This window comes from Melopsittacus undulatus, unplaced genomic scaffold (assembly GCF_012275295.1).
Source record: "Melopsittacus undulatus isolate bMelUnd1 unplaced genomic scaffold, bMelUnd1.mat.Z mat_scaffold_72_arrow_ctg1, whole genome shotgun sequence".
Taxonomy (NCBI): Eukaryota; Metazoa; Chordata; class Aves; order Psittaciformes; family Psittaculidae; genus Melopsittacus; species Melopsittacus undulatus.
The window spans coordinates 148,183-168,597 of NW_022994546.1; the positions used below are offsets into that span (position 1 = coordinate 148,183).

Genomic DNA, 20,415 nt, shown 5'->3' on the forward strand with positions numbered 1-20,415 from the left:
AGTAGAAGGTCTCCACCTCCGAGAACTCCTCTTCTGGAGGCAGGAAGAAGATGCTCGTGCAACAGATCTCTGCAAGGCTTGTCCCTAGGTCCTCAAGCCCTGGCTGCACTGAGCTGCAAAGGGAAGAAGGCTCCGGTTGGATGCTGGGGATGGGAGCAGTGTGGTCCATCCAGGAAGGATGCACACTTGTGGTACCTCAGTTCCACGATGGCTTCCATGGCGAGATGCCACACATCCGTGTGTACCTCGGTGACAGGCTGCTCTTGGAGTATTGCCTATAGGGCACAATAGGCATAAGGGATCTGGGGGGCCACCAGGCTTGGGGGCTGGAGGCCTTTGCCCCATAGCATCCCCATAGCATCCCCATAGCATCCCTTCACCTGGATGGTCTGGATGAGCTGATTGTTCTTGCAGAAGGTATCCAGGCCCTGTTTCAAGCCGCGGCACCTGGCGGTGTAGAGCAGGAGGCAAACGTTCCGAAGGAATTCAACCTTTTCCTGCTCAGACTGGAAAGCAGTGGGGATGGAGGCACAAAGAGGGAGGGTGAGAGGGGACAGGGGTACCGGGGTGCTAAGGGTGGAGGCAGCACCCACCAGCACTCATCAGTATCCACCAGCACCCATCAGCACCCACCAGCACTCATCAGCATCCATCAGCACCCATCAGCATCCATCAGCACCCATCAGCACCCATCAGCATCCATCAGCATCCATCAGCATCCATCAGCATCCACCAGCACCCACCAACACCCACCAGCACCCATCAGCATTGCTCACCACGGCTGCAGTGTTGTCAAAGGCCTCGATGTGGTCCACCTTGTCCTGCTCCAGTTCGTACACTGGTAACCAGTTGGTATCTGATGGAGGAAGAGGAGAGGTTTGGGCAGCATCCAAGGAAAGTGCTGCTGGTCATGGAATCAAGGAATCATGGAATGGGTTGGAAAGGCCCCAGAGAGCATCCATTGGCTGTCACCAAGGCTGTGTCCAACCCAGCTGTGGATGGAGCATCCCCCCTGTGCCAGCGCCTCCGCCCTTCCATAGGGAACAACTTCCTTCCATCCCAGCGGAACTTCCCCTGTTCCAGCCTGATCCCATCACCCCTCATCCTGCTCCCAGCCCAACACTCACGGGGCTTCAGTAGCAGAATCGGGGACTCCTCACAGGCCTCCAGTGAGGAGGTGCTCCCACTGGAATCCTCATCGCTCTCCCAGGCCGGCCGGGGGGGTCCTGGGGGTGTCTCCATCATCCCACGGGATGCGGGAAAAGGATCGGGATAACCAAGGGGAAAGCTTGGATCAAACGCAACAGGGCTTGAGCTCGGAAGCAACACAACAGCTCCTTCCTCCTGCTCTTCCTGCACTGCTGCTCCCCTGACCCAGGCACTGAAACAGGGGGACCCAAATGACGTCACAAAGGGCCCCCGTTCTGACCCATTGCCATGGTGACCTGGCTGGGTTCTGGACTGGAGCTGCAGGGCCACGAGCTGCATCCCAGCATCCCAACATGCTCTGTGTGGGGACCCGTATGGGGCTCCATCAAGATGGGGTTTGGGGGCATTTAGGGGTACCAGCAGTGATGGGAGGGATGGAGATGCCCGGGGTGGGTTGGGTTTTGGGGTACAAGGTGGGTTTTGGGGTGGTTTAGGGGTACCATGTGGGTTGGAAGGGATGGAGATGGCTGGGGTGGGTTGGGTTTTGGCGTACCCTGTAGTTTGAGAGTGGCTTAGGGCTACTGGGATGGATGGCAATGGCTGGGGCAGGGTGGGTTTCTGGGTACCAGATGGTAATATGGTTATATGGTTTAGATGATTATACAGTTTAGATGGCTATATGATTCTATGGTATAGATGATTATATAGTTTAGATGGTTAGATGATTAATATGGTTATATAGTTTAGATGGTTATAGAGTTTAGAGGGTTACATGGTTCAGATGGTTAGATGGTTTAGATGGTTGAGATCATTTAAGTGGTTCAAGACCATCTTAAGAACCTGAACATGCACAAGTCCATGGGACCTGATGAAATCCATCCACAGGTCCTGAAGGAGCTGGTGAATGAAGTTGCTGAGCCACTGGCCATCATATCTAAAAGATGATGGCAGTCAGGTGAAGTTCCCAACGACTGGGAAAAGGGAAATATAACCCCTATTTTCCAGAAGGGAAAATGGATAACCCAGGGAATTTCAGAGCAGTCAGTCTCACCTCTGTGCCTGGCAACATCTTGGAGCAGCTTCTCCTGGAAGGTTCTGTTAGGACACATGGAAAACAACAAGGTGCTTGGTGACAGCCAGCAGGGCTTCACTAAGGGGAAATCCTGCCCCACCACTTTGGTGGCCTTCTATGATGGGGCTATGGGACTGATGGACAGGGGTAGAGCAGCTGATGGCATCTACCTGGACTTGTGCAGTGTCTGACACTGTCCCACACGACATCCTTGTCTCTAAGCTGGAGAGACATCAATTTGATAGGTGGAGCACTTGGTGGATAAAGAAGTGGATGTATGGGTGCATACAAAGAGTTGTGGTCAATGGCTCCATGCCCAGTTGGAGACCATTTCTGTACTGACCCATCCCTCATTTCTGTACTGACCCATCCCTCATTTCTGTACTGACCCATCCCTCATTTCTGTACTGACCCATCCCTCATTTCTGTACTGACCCATCCCTCATTTCTTTACTGACCCATCCCTCATTTCTGTACTGACCCATCCCTCATTTCTGTACTGACCCATCCCTCATTTCTTTACCTGACACACCATTCAGTAGGGCAGAGACCTCAGTGTTTCACCCAGAGCTCCCCATTCCCAGCTTTAAGGCTCGCCAGGGCTTTCACTCACTTCCACCATGGACCTGTGAGATAGGAATTCCCTCCTCTAAACAGGATAACAAGGTCTTATTGAGGGACAAAGTCAATAAAGCAAAAGCAACCAGCGCTGGGTGCATGACCATAGCCAGTGGTGTGAGTGATTAGGATTTGTTATAGGTTTCTATACGTTCACTACTGCATTGGTCCCATCCATAACCATAATTCCTTATAGGCAGAGAACATTATAACGAATAATTATAACTATTAACAATTATAACAATTACAATATTATTATATTGTTATATTGTTATAACTATTAATAACTAATAATGGTAACTATTACCCTAAATCTCCTCCTCTCGGTGCCTGCGCACTGCTCTGCAGTGAGTGTGGGCAGGGGTCTTGAGGATGAAGGAAGCAGTCTTCCTCCCAGTGTGCTCTTCCCCTTTGGCCCAGCTGGACCCAGCAATCCCCCAGATGAGCTCAAACCAGCCCTATCTGTAATAATTGTGATACCAAGCAAAGACTGAGGAGAGTGGGACCTCCCTGCACAAGTTCCTGCAGGATGGGCAGGCAAGGAGCATCCCAAGCTGGCTCTGTCTCTAAAGTAAACAGAAGGATGGGGTGGAAGAACCCATTCATGTGAACTACATAGAACTAAATAAATATAACATATATAAATATATATTATTATAACTAAATAAATATATATAAATATAAATAGAACGAAACATTACATATAACATAAATATATATTTGTTATTAGAACTAAATAAATATAACATATATAAATATAAATATAGATATCTATATAAATATATAAAATATAAATATAACATACAACTAAGTCCTGTTATTGCAGATTTACAACACAACCCTTGTCCTTTAAGGCTACTTTAGGAGACTGCAGTGAAACCATGGGGTTTAGTGGGGCCACTGAAGTCCACACACTCCCAACATAGACATTGATTGTTCTCTTCCTACAGCCTAAAGGAAGCTAAAAAGTACAAAAGCAGATGTTTGGTTCTATTGCTAAGGGACAAAAGCAGATGTTTGGTTCTATTGATAAGGGACAAAAGCAGATGTTTGGTTCTATTGATAAGGGACAAAAGCAGATGTTTGGTTCTATTGCTAAGCAGGGAAGAAGCAGACTGGGCACCAACCAAACCCTAAGGCCATGTGTGAAGATTAAAAGGTGAAAGGTTGAAGAAGAGGAAGACTCATTTACTTCATCTTGAGACCCCTACTCACAAGAGGAAGACTCTAGAATGACCTTCTAGCTCATTATAATACGAAGTGGGGGTAGATAATAAATATGTATAGGTGTCTTGAGTAACCTAATGCATATGTATACCTTCAGAGAAGCAATGTAAAGGGAAACCAACCCTTTGGAGCTATCCCCATGCACCTCAGTGCTGGATAAAAGCATACCTACTTTATGGGCGGTGGAGTCCATCCATGCAGCAGGGAGAGCCTTGTTCCCGTTTCCCTTGGAATTGATCCGGAGGAAACTCCAGGACCAACCTTCCCAACAGTTCCAAGGTGACAGCAGGTATTCCTCATGGCAGCAAAGGGAGACACGGGGGGATAGCTCCTCCTCATGTGTGTCCCTGTATTGTTATACATGGCATCCACATATGGGCACTGGGAATACGACATTGTTTTCCAGGGAGTTTCCCGCATGGATACAAGATTGGGATGGTGGTCTTTAGGGTCTCTTATTTTCCCCAGCTTCATTAATATTACGGCCATAGCAACATCCCATCCTTCTACTTACCAGTTAGTGTTAAGTGTGCCCATCCTGGCCAGCAGGAGTCCCGGATATTCCCCATTCCCAAGTCCTGCTTTTCCATTGTTTTCCTTACCCCTTTTGTACTAAGGTCCTAAGGACCGGAAACTAAACCAGCTCCCTTCAGGCATCCCAATCATTTTCCATTCCAAAGCCACCAAACTCCCCATCACTGAGAACTGATGACATTCCCTGCTTTCCTGCCTCCTCGCATCAGAACACAGGGGAGCAGGGAATGAGATATCACCTTTCATAAAAAAACCCATGCAATTTCCCGTGGAAAATAGGGCACCAAATGCTAAAACCCAATGGATTTCACCAGGAATCAAGTAACCCCCCCCTTCCTGTGCCCTTTGCCTTTCCCAATCCATGCAGAGCATCCTCAATGACACAGGGGTCTAACCCCTGTGTGACCATGGGCCCCCCTATGTGACCATGGGCCTCCCTATGTCCCCATAGGCCCCCCTATATCCCCATGGGCCCCCCTATATCCCCATGGGCCCCCCTATGTGACCATGTGCCCCCTATATCCCCATGTGCCCCCGATATCTCCACGGGCCCCCCTATGTGACCATGGGCCCCCTTTAGTCCCTGTGATAAACACATCAATGTATTGGCTTTCGCAAATCATAGATGTGATTATGGGGATATAACCATACAAGTTTATAGTAACAAACCCAAAGCTCAATAAAGACGGTGAAAAGCACACTGCGAGGAAGACTGCTTACTTCATCCTCAAGACCCCTACCCACATGAGGAAGACTGCTTACTTCATCCTCAAGACCCCTACCCACATGAGGAAGACTGCTTACTTCATCTTGAAGACCCCTACCCACATGAGGAAGACTGCTTACTTAAACAAAACCCCAAGTCTCTTCAGCATTAATGGGACCCACTGAGGGCTGCTCCTGACAAAGCCTCCCCAGGGCCTCATTAAAGCAAGTACCTGTAGGCTGTGATTACAGCAGACAAAGGCAAAGTGCAGGTGTCTGATGGTGAGAACACCCTTGGTGTGTTTGATGAAGCAGAAAGGCCAAGCCCTGAGCACAGCCCTTGGAGAAGTAGAGCCTGAAATGCTGAGAATGAAAGTTCTCCTCCCAGGCCTTGATGAAAGAGGCAAGTGCCATAGGGCAGGGGACAGAGACCTTTTGTTCTCTGGGGCCTTTCAGCCTTGCCAGAATCCTCCCTCATCTCTGCTGCAGGCTGTCCTGCACTTGCCCATGCCTGCACCTCTGTCCCTTCAGGCTGCTGACACCCATCTTGCTTTCCCAGCCAGCTCTCCCCTGGCATTTCTGTCCCTTCAGTCCCATCTCTGCACCCATGGCTGTCTGTGCCTTGAAACACAAAGCCATGGGCTGAGCCAGACTCCCTCTGGGTCACCTCTTGCACCACAAGTCCACCTTTTGACACACATTTCTCTTTCCTAACCTGGAGTCTGAACCTTCCAGGCTGCACTCTGTAGAGGTTTCCTTCTCTTCCTGCTAGCAAGAAAACCTCCATCATCTCTGAAGCCACATCCCAAGTAGTGTTACACTGCTACTATAGTGTAAATCCATAAGGTGGAGTGAATATCTCTCATCAAGCTGATCTAAAGGAGGCTTCTAGAGGAATGGGGGATGCCATCAGGATAGAGAACTGAGCACCATGGGAGAGCAGTGGGAAAAGCCAATGGTCTGGATTGAGAACTTGCTGGCAAGAGCCAACAGGAAAGGTGTTGTCCTTGGGTGCAAGGTATCCCATGCTGTGGGGACAGGGCACCTCATCTGGGACAGCTTCCTGCCTGTAGCCCCCTCTCTGCTGCGCACACCCCACTCTCTGCCCGCACTCACCAGTGTCTCACAGGAGCTTTGCACTTCCCCTGCAGCAGACACCTGACTGCAGGAGGTTCCTGCATCCTCCAGGCTCAGGGATGGATCCTGCATTCCAGGCGAGTTTGGGCAGTGCAGGAGAGGGAGACAGGAAGGTCGGCTCATGGGGCAGATGAGCAGTGTTCAGGCACCCCCAGCTCTGGGCATTCCCCATGTGCCACACTGAGGCATGTTCCCATCAGGGAAACTTCTCAGACAGCCTCTGGTGTGTCCAGGGCCTGCAGCCACACTGCAAGAACACCTACTCCTCCTGCACCTACAAGACATCAACTGCTCTCCATTGCTGGGCTCTGTCCTGCTTGTAAGGGTTTGTTAAAGCCCTGAACCATCACCTTGCTTCTTGCTGACTTCCCTCCAGCCTCCTTCACCTCCCTGCACTCTGCTCATTGCCACCAGGAACCAACTGAAGAGTCCAGAAGCTCTCAAGGCTTCCTCAGGGGTGACCATGTTTCTCCATTCCCCATTGCTGGATCCATGGAGTGCCAGGTGTGAGGTTCCTGCAGAGGCAGAGATGCCCCTGGGCAGAGCCCTGCTGCCGGGAGGGGTGTGCAGGGCAGAGCTGAGCACACAGCCCATGGGATGGGCTCTGGCAGCACTGAGAGGGAGCAGAGCTGGGCACAGAGCAGCAGCTCCTGGCAGGGACAGCTCCAGGCAGCAGAGCCATGGGCAGGGAGTGGGGGGAAAGTGCAGCCCAGGCCTGGGGAGGCTGCGTTCAGGCAGCTCTCTTGGTGTCTGCCTTCCACTGCAGGTGGCTGCTGGACATGCTCTGCTGGGCACAGTCCTTTGCTTCTCCCCATGAGAGCTCCTTGATCTGCCCTCTGAACCCTGCTGCCCTGCTCTCAGCACAGGACACGTGTTTGTGGGGGTTCTTCAGATCCATTTGTGTGTGAAGGCATCTTACAGGCAGTGCAAGTGTAAGCACAGGGCAAATGGGAAAGGACTGATGGACACTGCAGCTGTCCAGGGTCTGCACTAAGCCTCAAAGAGCTGAGAACTTCTCCCTGATTCAATATTCATCTGATTTTTGGTCATACAAAGAATGTTTTATACTCCCACAAAGAAACCACCACCTCATCAGTGTCATGTTAGTAAATAAGTGGCACAGTCAAAATAACTCTAAGGCCACGTTGATCTTCTCCCAGACTCATCTCAGTCATGAGTCCATGGAGAGAACTTTACAATAGGTTTGGATTTCATCTGACATCCCTTGTGAACGTCAGAGCTGGACAAATCACTTCTTCAGAGCTAAGATGACTTCCATCCTGGCCTTGAACAGTGTAAGAGATGGGACAGCCACAGTTTCTCAGGGTACCCTGTGCCAGGTTCCCACCACCCACACAGGGAACAACTTCCTCCAAATGTGCAAGTTAAATCCCCCTTTTTTCAGCTTAAACCCATTCCCCCTTGCCCTGTCACTGCACACCCTTGGAAAAAGCCCTCTCCAGATTTCTTGTAGGCCCTGGTTAGGTATGGGCAGATTGGTAAAATGTGTCCCTGGAGCCTTCTCTTCTCCAGGCTGAACACCCACATCTCTCAGGCTGTCTTCATCGCAGACATGATCCACCTCTCAGAGCATCTTTGTGACCCTTCGTTACCCCATCATTGTAGGATCATAAGAGAACAGAGGTTGGAAGCAACCCCAGGAGGTCTTCAGTCCAACCCGTCAGGAGCAGGGACAGAGCAAGTGGTTCAAGGCTTGATTCAGTGTGAGTTGGAAATCCCCAAGGCCAGAGACTGCACAGCCTCTCGGGGTGACCGGATGCAGCATTTGCCTGAGCCTATGGGAACAAGGTTTCCTTCTGTCCTGGCTCAACCTCTCCTCTCTCACTATCCCCCATTGCCTTTTGTCCTCCCACCAGGCACCATGGAGAGGAGCCTGACTCTGTATTCTCCATGTCCTCCTTGCTGGTAGAGGCAGCCAGACCACAACAGCCTTCCCAAGATCTCAGGTCCCCATCAGCCTTCCCTTCTGCAGGCTGGACAAGCCCAGCTCCCCAGGCCTCTCCCCACAGGCACCATGCTCCAGTCCCTGCCTGTCCTGAGGGCCCATTGCCAAACCCAGTCCTGATTGCCAATAGCATTCCTGAACTGGGGATCTGAAACCTGGATGCAGTATCCCAGAGCATCCCTTCCCTTGTTCTCCTGCAGTGCTCCTGCTCATACAGCCCACGATGCTGCTGTCCTCCCTTGCTGCCAGGGCACAGCTGCCTCCTGTCCAGCTCCTGCCCACCCAGACCTTTCCCATGGGCTGCTCCCAGCCAGGCAGCCCCAGGCTGGGCCATTGCAGGGCAGTCCCCTGCAGGGACCCCTGTGTCCCCTGCTCTCCTGCCCAGGACACCCTGAGAGCTCTGCAGCCCCCCCCATGCCATCCCATCTCCTCACACCAGCACAACAGCTCCGACCCTTGGGCTCCTCAAGAGCTCTTCCTGCTCCAGGCACAGAGCAGCCATCCCAGAGCTGGAGCAGCCACAAAGCTGCTTTCATTCCCCTTCATTCCTGCTATGGGATGACACATCACAGAAGAAGATGCTGCAGGATGGTTTATTGTGCTTAAATGGAATGAGATACCCGATTGACACCAAGGCTGTGGGTCAGACAAGATGCATGGATACGTAAGTAGCAGGGAATGAAAAATGACATGTCTTTGAAAACAGCATCATCACAAGTAGAAAAACGAAAACAGCTGGAAAGCAACAAAGACAGATGTGCCCTGTCATGACCTATACTTGGAGCCCTTTGCAGAGGACAGCAGGCAGTGTGTGGCTGATCAAACACATTCAGTCAGCAGCTTCCTCATTGCATCCTTGAGATCCTGGTTCCTCAGGCTGTAGATGAGGGGGTTCACTACTGGAGGCACCACTGAGTACAGCACTGACAGCACCAGATCCTGGGATGGGGAGGAGATGGAGGGGGGCTTCAGGTAGGCAAATGCCACAGTGCTGACAAACAGGGAGACCACAGCCAGGTGAGGAAGGCACGTGGAAAAGGCTTTGTGGCGTCCCTGCTCAGAGGGGATCCTCAGCACAGCCCTGAAGATCTGCACATAGGAACCCACAATGAACACAAAACAGCCAAATACTACACAGATATCAATCACAAGAAACCCAACTTCCCTGAGGTAGGATTGTGAGCAGGAGAGCTTGAGGATCGGGGGGATTTCACAGAAGAACTGCTCCACAGCATTGCCTCTGCAGAGGGGTAGTGAAAATGTATTGGCTGTGTGCAGCAGAGCATTGAGAAAGCCACTGGCCCAGGCAGCTGCTGCCATGTGGACACAAGCTCTGCTGCCCAGCAGGGTCCCGTAGTGCAGGGGCTTGCAGATGGCCACATAGCGGTCATAGGACATGACAGTGAGGACAGAATACTCTGCTGACATGAAAAAGACAAAGAAAAAGAGCTGTGCAGCACAACCTGTGTAGGAGATGGCCCTGGTGTCCCAGAGGGAATTGGCCATGGATTTGGGCACAGTGGTGAGGATGCAGCCCAGGTCCAGCAGGGAGAGGTTGAGCAGGAAGAAGTACATGGGGGTGTGGAGGTGCTGGTCGCAGGCTGTGCTGGTGATGATGAGGCCGTTGCCCAGGAGCGCAGCCAGGGAGATGCCCAGGAAGAGCCAGAAGTGCCAGAGCTGCAGCTCCCGCGTGTGTGCGAATGGCAGGAGGAGGAAGTGGGTGATGGAGCTGCCGTTGGACATCTGCTGCCTCTGGGCATGGGCACTGTCATGGAAGAAACAGGCAGTGATGGGTTAGGACAGGAGGGATGTCAGATACAGAAGTGCAATTTACACACTCATTACTGAGCACATTTTAGTAGGAGAGAAGAGGCTCACTGTCATCATTAGAAATGTCATTAGACCACTAAGGCTTCTCCCTTGGTACAATCTGAAGTGCATTTTATCAGGCAAAAAATCTCAGCTCTTTATAGCTTAGTGCAGAGCCAGGACAGCTGCAGTGTCCATCGGTCCTTTCCCATTTGCCTGTGCTTACATTTGCACTGCCTGTAAGATGCCTTCACACACAAATGGATCTGAAGAACCCCCACAAACACGTGTCCTGTGCTGAGAGCAGGGCAGCAGGGTTCAGAGGGCAGATCAAGGAGCTCTCATGGGGAGAAGCAAAGGACTGTGCCCAGCAGAGCATGTCCAGCAGCCACCTGCAGTGGAAGGCAGACACCAAGAGAGCTGCCTGAACGCAGCCTCCCCAGGCCTGGGCTGCACTTTCCCCCCACTCCCTGCCCATGGCTCTGCTGCCTGGAGCTGTCCCTGCCAGGAGCTGCTGCTCTGTGCCCAGCTCTGCTCCCTCTCAGTGCTGCCAGAGCCCATCCCATGGGCTGTGTGCTCAGCTCTGCCCTGCACACCCCTCCCGGCAGCAGGGCTCTGCCCAGGGGCATCTCTGCCTGTGCAGGGGCTCAGGAGCAGCTCACACAAGTCCTGACAAGACTCTCGCTGCCTTCTCCAAAGCACAGAAGTGAATTCCCAGCTCCCACTGCCCAACCTGCCCACCAAGAGTGAAAACATCAAAGCTCTGGATCCTTCCTACTAAGGCAAATGCTGCCTCAGTGTCTTTCAGAAGGACCCTCTGCAAATGTGCTCAGAGTGATGTGGAGCTCTGAGCAGCCCTGACTCACACAGAACCCTCTCCATGCACAAGAACACTTCCCTTTCCCTGACAGGAGTGTTCCTTCCCCTCCTCAACTTCCTCCTCAGCACTGTGGGAGCTCCCAGTCAGGCTGAGTGCTGACCCTGGCAAGCAGCAGAGTCCCTGCCCCTGCACACAGCCCCTGGGCTGCAGGGACCCTGCTCGCAAGGACAGCGCTGGGCACCCCTGGCTGCACACCCACATTCACAGCCTGCAGCCAGCACAACCCGGCACAAGGGACCTGCCTTGTCCTGTCCCTGCCATGGTGCAGAGGGAAGCCCTGCTCTGCACCACATCCTCCTCCTTATCTACACACAGAAACCAAGAGAGTCCTCCTGACACATCCCATGGACTGTCCCAGGCAGCAGCTTGAGGAGATCCCTGCAGCAGCTGCAGCTGCATTGCCCTGCACCCACAGCCTTACCATGCACAGGGCTGGGAAGGTTTCTCCTGCAGGGAGCTCTCAGCATCCTCCACTGCCAAGTGCCTTTAAGCTCTCTGAGGCTCACAGGTCTGCCCTGGGTCCCAGCTCAGCAGCAGAGGCCCAGCCCAAGGTGGCTCTGCCTCTGCCCCTCTGGGCTCCCTCCAGGCCTCCCTTGGGCTCCAGGGGAACCCCATGGCAAACAGCCTGAAGCAAGCACTGATGCTCCCTCCCTCAGCTGCAGACACACTGCCTTCCTGCACTGACATTGCTCTGAGGAGACACAGTTTGGTCTGAACAACAAGAGTCTGTAGAATCATGGAACCATTTAGGTTGGAAAAGACCCTTAAGAACATCGAGTCCAGCATTAACAGAACACTGCAAGTCAACACATTAACCATGTCCTTTAGAACATGTATTTTACGTACCTGCAGGGATGGTGACACAACCACTTCTGTGGGCAGCCTGTTTCTTGTGCCATCATCAGACAGGACAGACAGGTCAGGACAGGCTGGGATCTCCTTTACCCCTGCTGAAGGAAGGGATCCAGCCTGGTCAGTTGATACATCTCATCCTAGGACTGTAGGCCTGGGGCTGGAAGGGGACTCAGCTCCTTCCCATGAACACCACAAACCCACAGGAGGTCTCACTTCCTCAGAAGGTGAAAATGTGCCATTATATAGATGATGTCTTAATCAGAGGAGATTGCCCCCAGGAACTGCAGCAACAGCAGTGTGGCAAGCACTCCATGGTGCAGAAGTTGAAGTTCCACCTAAGCAATGTCAGAAACCAAGCAGAAACCAGTCAAATCAGGGGGTACGTGGTTAGCAGCACTGCAGTGATTGCTGCAGACACCTTCAGAGAAACAGAACAGGGGCAGATGCCCCACTCTGGGAAGGAATTACAACAGCTTATGGGTCCTCCAGGATACTGGAGGAAATATGGCCTTGGATTCTCTATCATTGCTCTCCCACTGTACTCACTGTTATGAAAAACATGGGAATAGAATCCAGAGCATGAGGAAGCAGGAAATACCTAATACAGGAATTAAAATCATACCAGTCACTGGGGCCTGTACATCCCCAACAGCCTCTCATAGCAGAATGGGGGTTTGCAGCGCATGGCTCTTCCTGTGACCTGTTGAAATCGGCCCTGATGGAACAAAAACAACTTTAATGTTCAAGTCACCTCTGAACCAAGGAATTCAGACTCTTGCCTTTAGTCCCAGCGTTACAACAGCCTTTCAAACCCTCACAGGTTTAGAAGCACCTCCCTTCACCCAGAGAACACCAACAGAAAACCCCTGGTTCACCAGTGCCTCAGCAGAAAGGGTCACAGAATCATGGAATCAACCAGGTTGGAACAGACCTTTAAGCTCATCCAGTCCAGTCCTTACCCCAGCACTGCTGAGGCCACCACTAACCCATGGCACTGAGGGTGTGTGCACACTTGCAGGGACGGTGACTCCATCACTGCCCTGGGCAGCCTGTTCCAATGCCTGAGCACCCTCTGGGCAAGGAATTGTTCCTCAGCTCCATCTAAACCTGCAGCTTGAGGCCGGTTCCTCCTGTCCCATCCCTTGTTCCTTGGGAGCAGAGCCCAGCCCCTCCTGGCTCCATCCTCCTGTCAGGCACTTGGAGGGAGCCATCAGGTCCCCCCTGAGCCTTCTCTTCTCCATCTGAACCCCCCAGCTCCCTCAGCCGTTCCCCATCTCTCTTGTGCTCCAGGCCCTGCACCAGCTCCATTGCCCTTCTCTGGCCCTGCTCCAGCACCTCAAGGTCTCTCTTGCAGTGAGGGCCCCAGAACTGAACACAGGATTCGAGGTGCAGCCTCCCCAGTGCCCAGTGCAGGGGCACAATCCCTCCCCTGGCCCTGCTGCCACACTGCTGCTGATCCAGCCCACGATGCTGGAGCCTTAATCCCAATGCTCATCCCATTGGCCCCAGCCCATGGATCCAGCCTGTCCAGATCCCTCTGCAGAGCTTCCTACCCTCCACCAGATCAATGCTCCCACCCAAGCTGGTGTCATCTGCACATTTACACATCCCAGTATGGAGCAGTACAGACCAGTTTGCACCAGCACAGACCAACATAGGCCACTATGGCCCCAGATACTGCTGGGGTTTCTATATCCCAGTGCTCCCAGTCCCTACTGCAGGTGCTCTTACTCATCCTTCACCTGACCTCCTTCTTGGTGGTCTTTTGGGAGGAACACTCCAAATTAGGCACCCCCCAACTATGGAGATTCCCCCCAGTTCCCTGATATGGGGGGGGTGTTGCAGTCTCTCAAGGGGTGTTTGGTGGGTCCCCTCCAGGATTTTGGGTCCCTGCATTCATTTGGGAGTGCTTGGGGTGGTGGGGGGGTGTGGGTCACTTTTAGGCTGCCCCAGACCCCCATTTGGGGGTCCTCCCTGCTCTTGCAGTGCTTCAGAGAGATTTGGGGTTATCCCAGGATTTTGGGGAGCACCACGATTGCTTTGGGTGCCTCCAAGGCCTGGCAGGGTGGGTCTGGGGTGCCCCTTTGTTGCGGTGCCTCTTTTGGGGGATCAACCCCCTCTGGCAACCTGAATTCACTACTGAACCCAAAGCAATGTTGGTGTCCCCCAGTAAATTCGGGCCTACACAGCAGCTTGGGGGACCCCAAGGGCAGGTGCTGGGGAGACCCCACTTTTCAGGACACCCCTTTTCTACTGGGTCTGTGCCACTGTGCTGAGCTCGGGCGGCTTTGGAGCTGTGGGCTTTGGGTTTGCGGAAATTTTGGTGGGTCCTGGGGGGATTTGGGGGATTCAGGCTGGTCCCCAAAACTCCTCCAGGTTGCTCAGTTATTTGAGGGACTTGCCATCTCCCGAAAATGGGGGTTCCATAAGTTGCAGGGCAGCCGAATCTCATTGGATGCCCTAGGGACCCACATTGCCATAAATGGGAGGAATTTGAGGGTTCAGGGGGATTTGGAGTTCAAGGAACATTTGGAGGCTTGGGGAGGTTCCCCAAATCTCGCTGTAGGAGGCACATTATATTGGGGGAGCTCCCATGTGCTGAAAATGGGGGTACCTGGTTCCCAGGGCACCTGAGTTGCTCTTGGGTGAGCAACATTCCCCCAGGGTGGAGATGGGCTGAGAGGAAGAGTTTGGGGGCTCAGAGGGGATTCAGGCATTGGGGGGATCCCCAAAGCTCCCCGGGGTGGTGCAGGGATTTGGGGAACACCCAATGTCCCAAAACTAGGGGTTACATTTGTGCCAGGGTACCCTGACGCTTCAGTGCCCCTGTTGGCCCATGGCAGTAAATGGAGGGGATTTGGGGTTCAGAAGGGAACTGGAGGTTTTGAGGGATTTGCAGGTTCATGGGAATGTGCCCAAGCTCTGCAGGGGGCAGAGTAATTTGGGGGACCAATTGTGAAATACACAGGAATGATTCATGTCAGGAACTTAGGAGCCCTTGTCCCCATTGCACTTTGTGTGAAACCAGCCCTCCTTTGTGACCATGATTACCATAAGTGCTCCTGTCAATACAATGATGAAAGGGAAGGAGAAACAAAGGGGATAATCTCTCCTTATCAATCACTTTGTTTTTCAAAGTGTGCTTCTGTTTAACTGTTTGACGGCTTAAGGAGGTTAGAGAACCAAGAGATACATCTTGTTACAGGATGCTGCAAACCTGGCTACCAGGCAAATAACCATACAAGGTATAGAACAAAATGTTAAGACTATGGTTAAGCTTGTAAGTGTTTTTGTGTTAATCTGTTACCAATAAAGTTCAGCAATGTCTTCACTGGAGAAAGACCCCAGCAAACAAGCACAGAACAAAGGAAAGGGCCACGTCGACATTTGGGCAAAGAAGACGACAGGATTGGCTAAAACCCAAGACTGAGAAGTATAACAGACTGTACCCCAAAGATTCCGGCGTGCGTGCTTGGTGGAGCAGAGACTCACCGGTGCACTCAGCGCTGCTGCTTATTGCCTCTGATATTAATCAATTGTAAATAACATTAATTGGATTAGACTGTGGCTAAGATGAAATTTTCATAACACAATGGAGCCCTCAAACAGGGGCTACAGCCACCAGAGACCACCCCACAGATCACTGGGGAAGGGGGAACTGCAGATATGGGGGGACGCTGCCAGGTTTTGAGGCTGCAGCTGGGGGGTTCCCCCTAAATCTGACCTGTGAGGATGCTGGTGATGAGCTCATCCCTCTGCCCAGGGGGGGATGAAACTAAGGGGGTGTTCCTGGGATCTGGGGTGACCCTTGCACTTCCCAGGCTCGGAGAGGGAGGGAGAAGTTCTCCTGCCCTGACACCTTCTGAGCACCTCTGACCCCAGCAGCTCCTGCACACACAAGGCTCCTGCTTTGCCCCCAGCACCTCTGCAGGCAGAGCTGAGCTCCAAGCACATCAACAAGCCCAGGGCTGAGCTCCTCCTCAGCCATGCCCTGCTCCTACAGCTGCCATGGCACCAGCACATCTCCTGACAGCTTCTCCTCCCTTCACAGCAGCACCCACAATGTCTTTGCAGCCACACTCAAACAGGATGGCAAAGTCAAAGCACACGGCCCTGGATGTGCAGGGCAGCCACGGCAGATGCAGCTCCCGACCCTCAGAGGAGGGGTCTCCTGTGCACTGGTTCCTGCAGGGCTCTGGCTCCTTCAATAGCCCCCGCTCAGCTCAGCGTGGGGGCCCCATTTGTCACAATGGGCAAATCCACAGCGACCGCCAGGGCTTTGTGATGGCGGCAGCATCGTGCCCATGGCCACTGGGCACCCAGGGGTGCTGCGGGAGTCACTGCAAGGGGGGGGCACCAGGCTCTGCCCAGCCGGCTCGGGGAGGTCCCTCCCGGACTGCTCTTCCTCAGTGCCTTTGGTGCAGAGGTGCAGCATGCGAGGGGTCACAGCTCAGCCTGGGCAATGGAACAGGCGTCACGGCACCTACAGGTGGGCAGGGACCCCTTCCAGTGTAGCAGCTGCTCCAAGCCCCTGTGTCCAACCTGGCCTTGAACACTGCCAGGATGGGGCAGCCACAGCTTCTCTGGGCAAGAGTCTGCCTCTGTCTCACTACCCTCAATGTTAGGAATATTTTCCGTATATGACATGAAATTAAGTTAAATATATGAAATGAAATTAAATCCTGTTTCCACTTGGAACCGTTGTGTGTCCCTAAAAATTATTCTGGAGCTAAAAACAATCTGATATTTCAGGCAGGTAAGAGGCTTATCATTGTTTGACTAATGGCCAGTACATGGATTAAAATGGAATAGCACAGCAGAGCTCAGCACAGCACAGCTATGGAGATCCTACTGCCCTGATAGCAGAGTATCAGAAGGTGAACTCACCCCCAGCCCACAGTGCGGATCATAGGGGCCCAGGCTCTGGGGAGACGCTGGCTCAGGCAGTCGGCTCTGTCCCATCTGCCTTGACAAACTGCCACCTTCCTCCAACACATCTCCACCATTGGGGATCATGGGGCACCAAGGAGAGACTCGGAGTGCCCTGGGGTGGATGTACACCACCGTTTTGTGGAACATGGGGGTTACCCCAAATTACTGTGCCTGCTATGGGGAATTCTGGAGACTCCTCATGAACCCTCAAATCTCCCATGAACCTCCAAATCCCCCTATTTATGGCAAAGGGACCACACATAGCTTCCAGTGATGCCCCAGGTGCCCTGGAACAGATTTACTCCTCCTTTATGTCTCCCCAGGAGACCGGGGGGGGGGGGTCCCCCAAGTCCCTGCAACCCCAGAGAGTCTTGGGGACCTCCCTGAACCCCAAAACTCCCCTGAATCCCCAAATCTTCCTCTGGACCCTCAAATTCCCCCCAGTTATTGCCATGGGGAATCACAGAGCATCCGGTGAGGCTCAAAGTGGTGAGGGACAAAGGTGCCTCTACTGAGGGACATGGAGGTCCCCCAGATTTGTGCCTTGGGGGAGCTTTGCCCCCTGCACCCAGCCCCCCCAACCCCTCTCCCCCATGCAGAGGTGTCCCCGCAGTCACTGCAGGAGGTGTGACAGCAGAAGGCAGCGTAAACCCGGCACCCCCAAACCCTGCACCCCTGCACCCCAAAATCTCACCGGGGAGCCCCAAATACCACCAAACACAAACCCTGCAGCACCAAAGCCCCCCCCCAGCTCAGCGCAGAGCCCAGGAGCCCCCTGAAAAAGGGGAGCCCTGAAAAGTGGGGTCCCCCCAGCACCTGCCCTGGGGTCCCTCAAAATGCTCTCAGACTTCAAATCCACTGGGGGGACCCCAATGTTGCTTTGGGTTCAGTAGTGAATTCAGGGGGTCAGAGTGTTGGACCCTCCAAAAGTGACACCCCAATAAAGGGGAACCCCAAAACCATGCTGGCCCCACAAAGGGCTCTTGAGGCACCCAAAGCAATTGTGGTCCCCCCCCCCCCCCAAAATCCTGGGATAAACTGAAATCTCCTTGCAGCAACACACGAGTAGGCAGGACCCCCATTGGGGGGCCTGGGGCTGCCCAAAAGTGAACTGCACCCCACCATCACCACGGGTCCCCCCCAGATGAACTTGGGACTGAAAACCTTGAGGGCCCCTACCAGAAACCCCTGCCCTAACAGGGGTTGCCCAAAAATGCTGCTCCCCCCACCAAGGCCACCAGACCCAAAACACTTCTTGTTGCCCCCAAACCACATCACCTGGACCACCCCAATTTCCCCACCCTTTGGTATCAGGGAGCTGCGGGGATGGCCTCAGAATGTGGGGGTGCCTAATTTGGGGGTTTGCCCAAGAAAGACCACCAGCGAGGAGGTCAGGTGGGGGAGGAGCAGGTGCAGCAGGGTCTGGGAGCACTGGGATATTGAAACCCCAGCAGTATCTGGGGCCACAGAGGCCTATATTGGTCTGTACTGGTGCAAACTGGTCTGCACTGCTCCATACTGGGATGTGTAAATTTGCAGATGACACCAAGTCAGGTAGGAGCATTGATCTGCTGGTTTCTGCTTGATTTGTGACATTGCTCAGGTGGAACTTTGACATCATGTAGTGCTTCCCACACTGCTGGTGCTGCTTCCCCTGCCTCTGGGGGGGAATCTCCTCTGATTCAGACATCATCTATATAATGGTACATTTTCACCTCCTGAGGACGTGAGACCTCCTGTGGGTTTGTGGTGTTCATGGGAGGCAGCTGAGTCCCCTTCTAGCCCCAGGCCAACAATCCTAGGATGAGATGTATCAACTGACCAGGCTGGATCCCTTCCTTCAGCAGGGGTAAAGGAGATCCCAGCCTGCTCAAAGAATCACTGACACAGATACCAGCAAATGTGATTGAATGTGGATTTATAAGAGCAGGATTCCACAGGATTTGGTGGCGAGGCCCCACTCCAGCACCTACAAGAAGAGATTGTGTCAGACTTGCAATGATTTATACAGCATTGAACTGAAGTCATGTGCATAGAAACTGCAAACACAAAGGAATAAGGGAGACCCTCCCGTTGTGTCACAAGGTTCAGATTGGACCCCTTTGCTTTCTAAACTCATTCTCCAGGAGCAGTCTGGGTGCGGCTGGATCCCTTCTTAGCCTCAGGCCTGGTATTCATGTAAAGGATCACAAATGTCAGCCAGCAGCAGTTTGCATTTGTAAACTCAATCACAGGATCTCTAACAGCACTTGATCACTGATGCACTTGCAGTTAAATACCTAACCTAACACAACACACTGAGATGGAGCTAGTTGGCTGTACACATATCTAGATGCATATCTATGTTAAAGCTGCCCTCGGTGCAGTGAAAAGGAAAAGCAGAGCACAATACTCACATCAGCTCTGGAAGTGCTCCTCAGCAGGCGAAGGGCTGAGTGTCAGCGAGCAGCAGGAACAGCCCAGGCAGATGATCCCCCTATTTCCTAAACCACAGAGTTTAGGGGCTCTCAGAGCTGTGTCACTTTGGGGAGATGCCACTCACAGCCCATTGGGGTCCAGGAGAGCTCAAAGGGTCTCTCTCTTGAAACCACCATTTCCAGGGTCACCAGATGATGGGCTTTAGTCATCAGTCCCATTTCATCCTGCTCTCAGTTCTGTGTCAGTTTCCCCAGGGCACAACAGCTCTGTTCCAGGCTGTCAGGGAATGACTGATCATCCTGAAAGAGCTGCTGCTATGATCAGGCAGTGTCCAACTTTCCTGCTCTGTGCTGCTCCCACCTTGGGCAGGCAACCAGAGCTCCTGGTGCAGCCAGGGAACAGCCAGCATCCGACTCCTTGCACTGTGCAAAGGCTGGGGCCGAACAGGAACTCCTGGGGAAGCAGAGGGCTCCAGGATATGGGGGGGATGCATCAGCACATTCCATGTGGAGACTGAAGTCAGTCCATCTTTCTCAGAGTGGTGTGGTCTCCTCTTGCCTCTGTGCCTACAAACAGAATACTGCTGAATTCCAGTTATAAATTGAGGGAAATGTTTGGGTGCCTTACGCAATTGTTCAGAATTTCTTAGATGGGTTTAAGTACCATTATTTATATGAGGAGGTTTCTGCATCAACATAACCTGTCCAGTTGATTTCTATGCTCTAATGTGTAGCAGAATGTTTAACAACAAATAGAACAGGATATAAATTAGTGAAATTATGGTAGGATGTAAAATTCAACTTTAAAGCCACAGTTGCTGTTGGTGACCATCCAACCAGGGTATCCCACCAGAGATGTCCTCATGCTCAGTGTGTGGACTTGCCAGTGACAGCCTAATGGTTCGACTCAATGTTCTCAAAGGGCCATTTGCAAATTAAGTGATTCTGTGATTGTAAGAGAAGAAGATTTTTAGCCTTAAATCTCTGAATCATTAGAGAAATGGCACTGCAGGAAGGCAGTGTGTCTGCCAGCTGAGGGAGGGAACATCAGTGCTTGCTTCAGTCCCTGGAGCCTCAGGTAGCCCTGTAAGGAGCCCAGTGGGGCAGAGGCAGA

At 52.7% G+C, this 20,415-nt stretch overlaps 1 protein-coding gene across 1 annotated transcript; it reads right to left on the reverse strand.

Moving 5' to 3' along the window:
• Positions 1-9,227: 9,227 nt before the first annotated feature.
• Positions 9,228-10,160, reverse strand: LOC117438853 (olfactory receptor 14C36-like). The gene has a single exon (XM_034074240.1). It carries the CDS (start codon positions 10,149-10,151, stop codon positions 9,228-9,230), a length of 924 nt encoding a protein of 307 aa, XP_033930131.1. The 5' UTR covers positions 10,152-10,160.
• Positions 10,161-20,415: the final 10,255 nt, after the last annotated feature.

Bases quoted from the DNA above. Each gene is read 5' to 3' on its own strand.
- LOC117438853 (XM_034074240.1), bottom strand. From the start codon at position 10,151: ATGTCCAACGGCAGCTCCATCACCCACTTCCTCCTCCTGCCATTCGCA.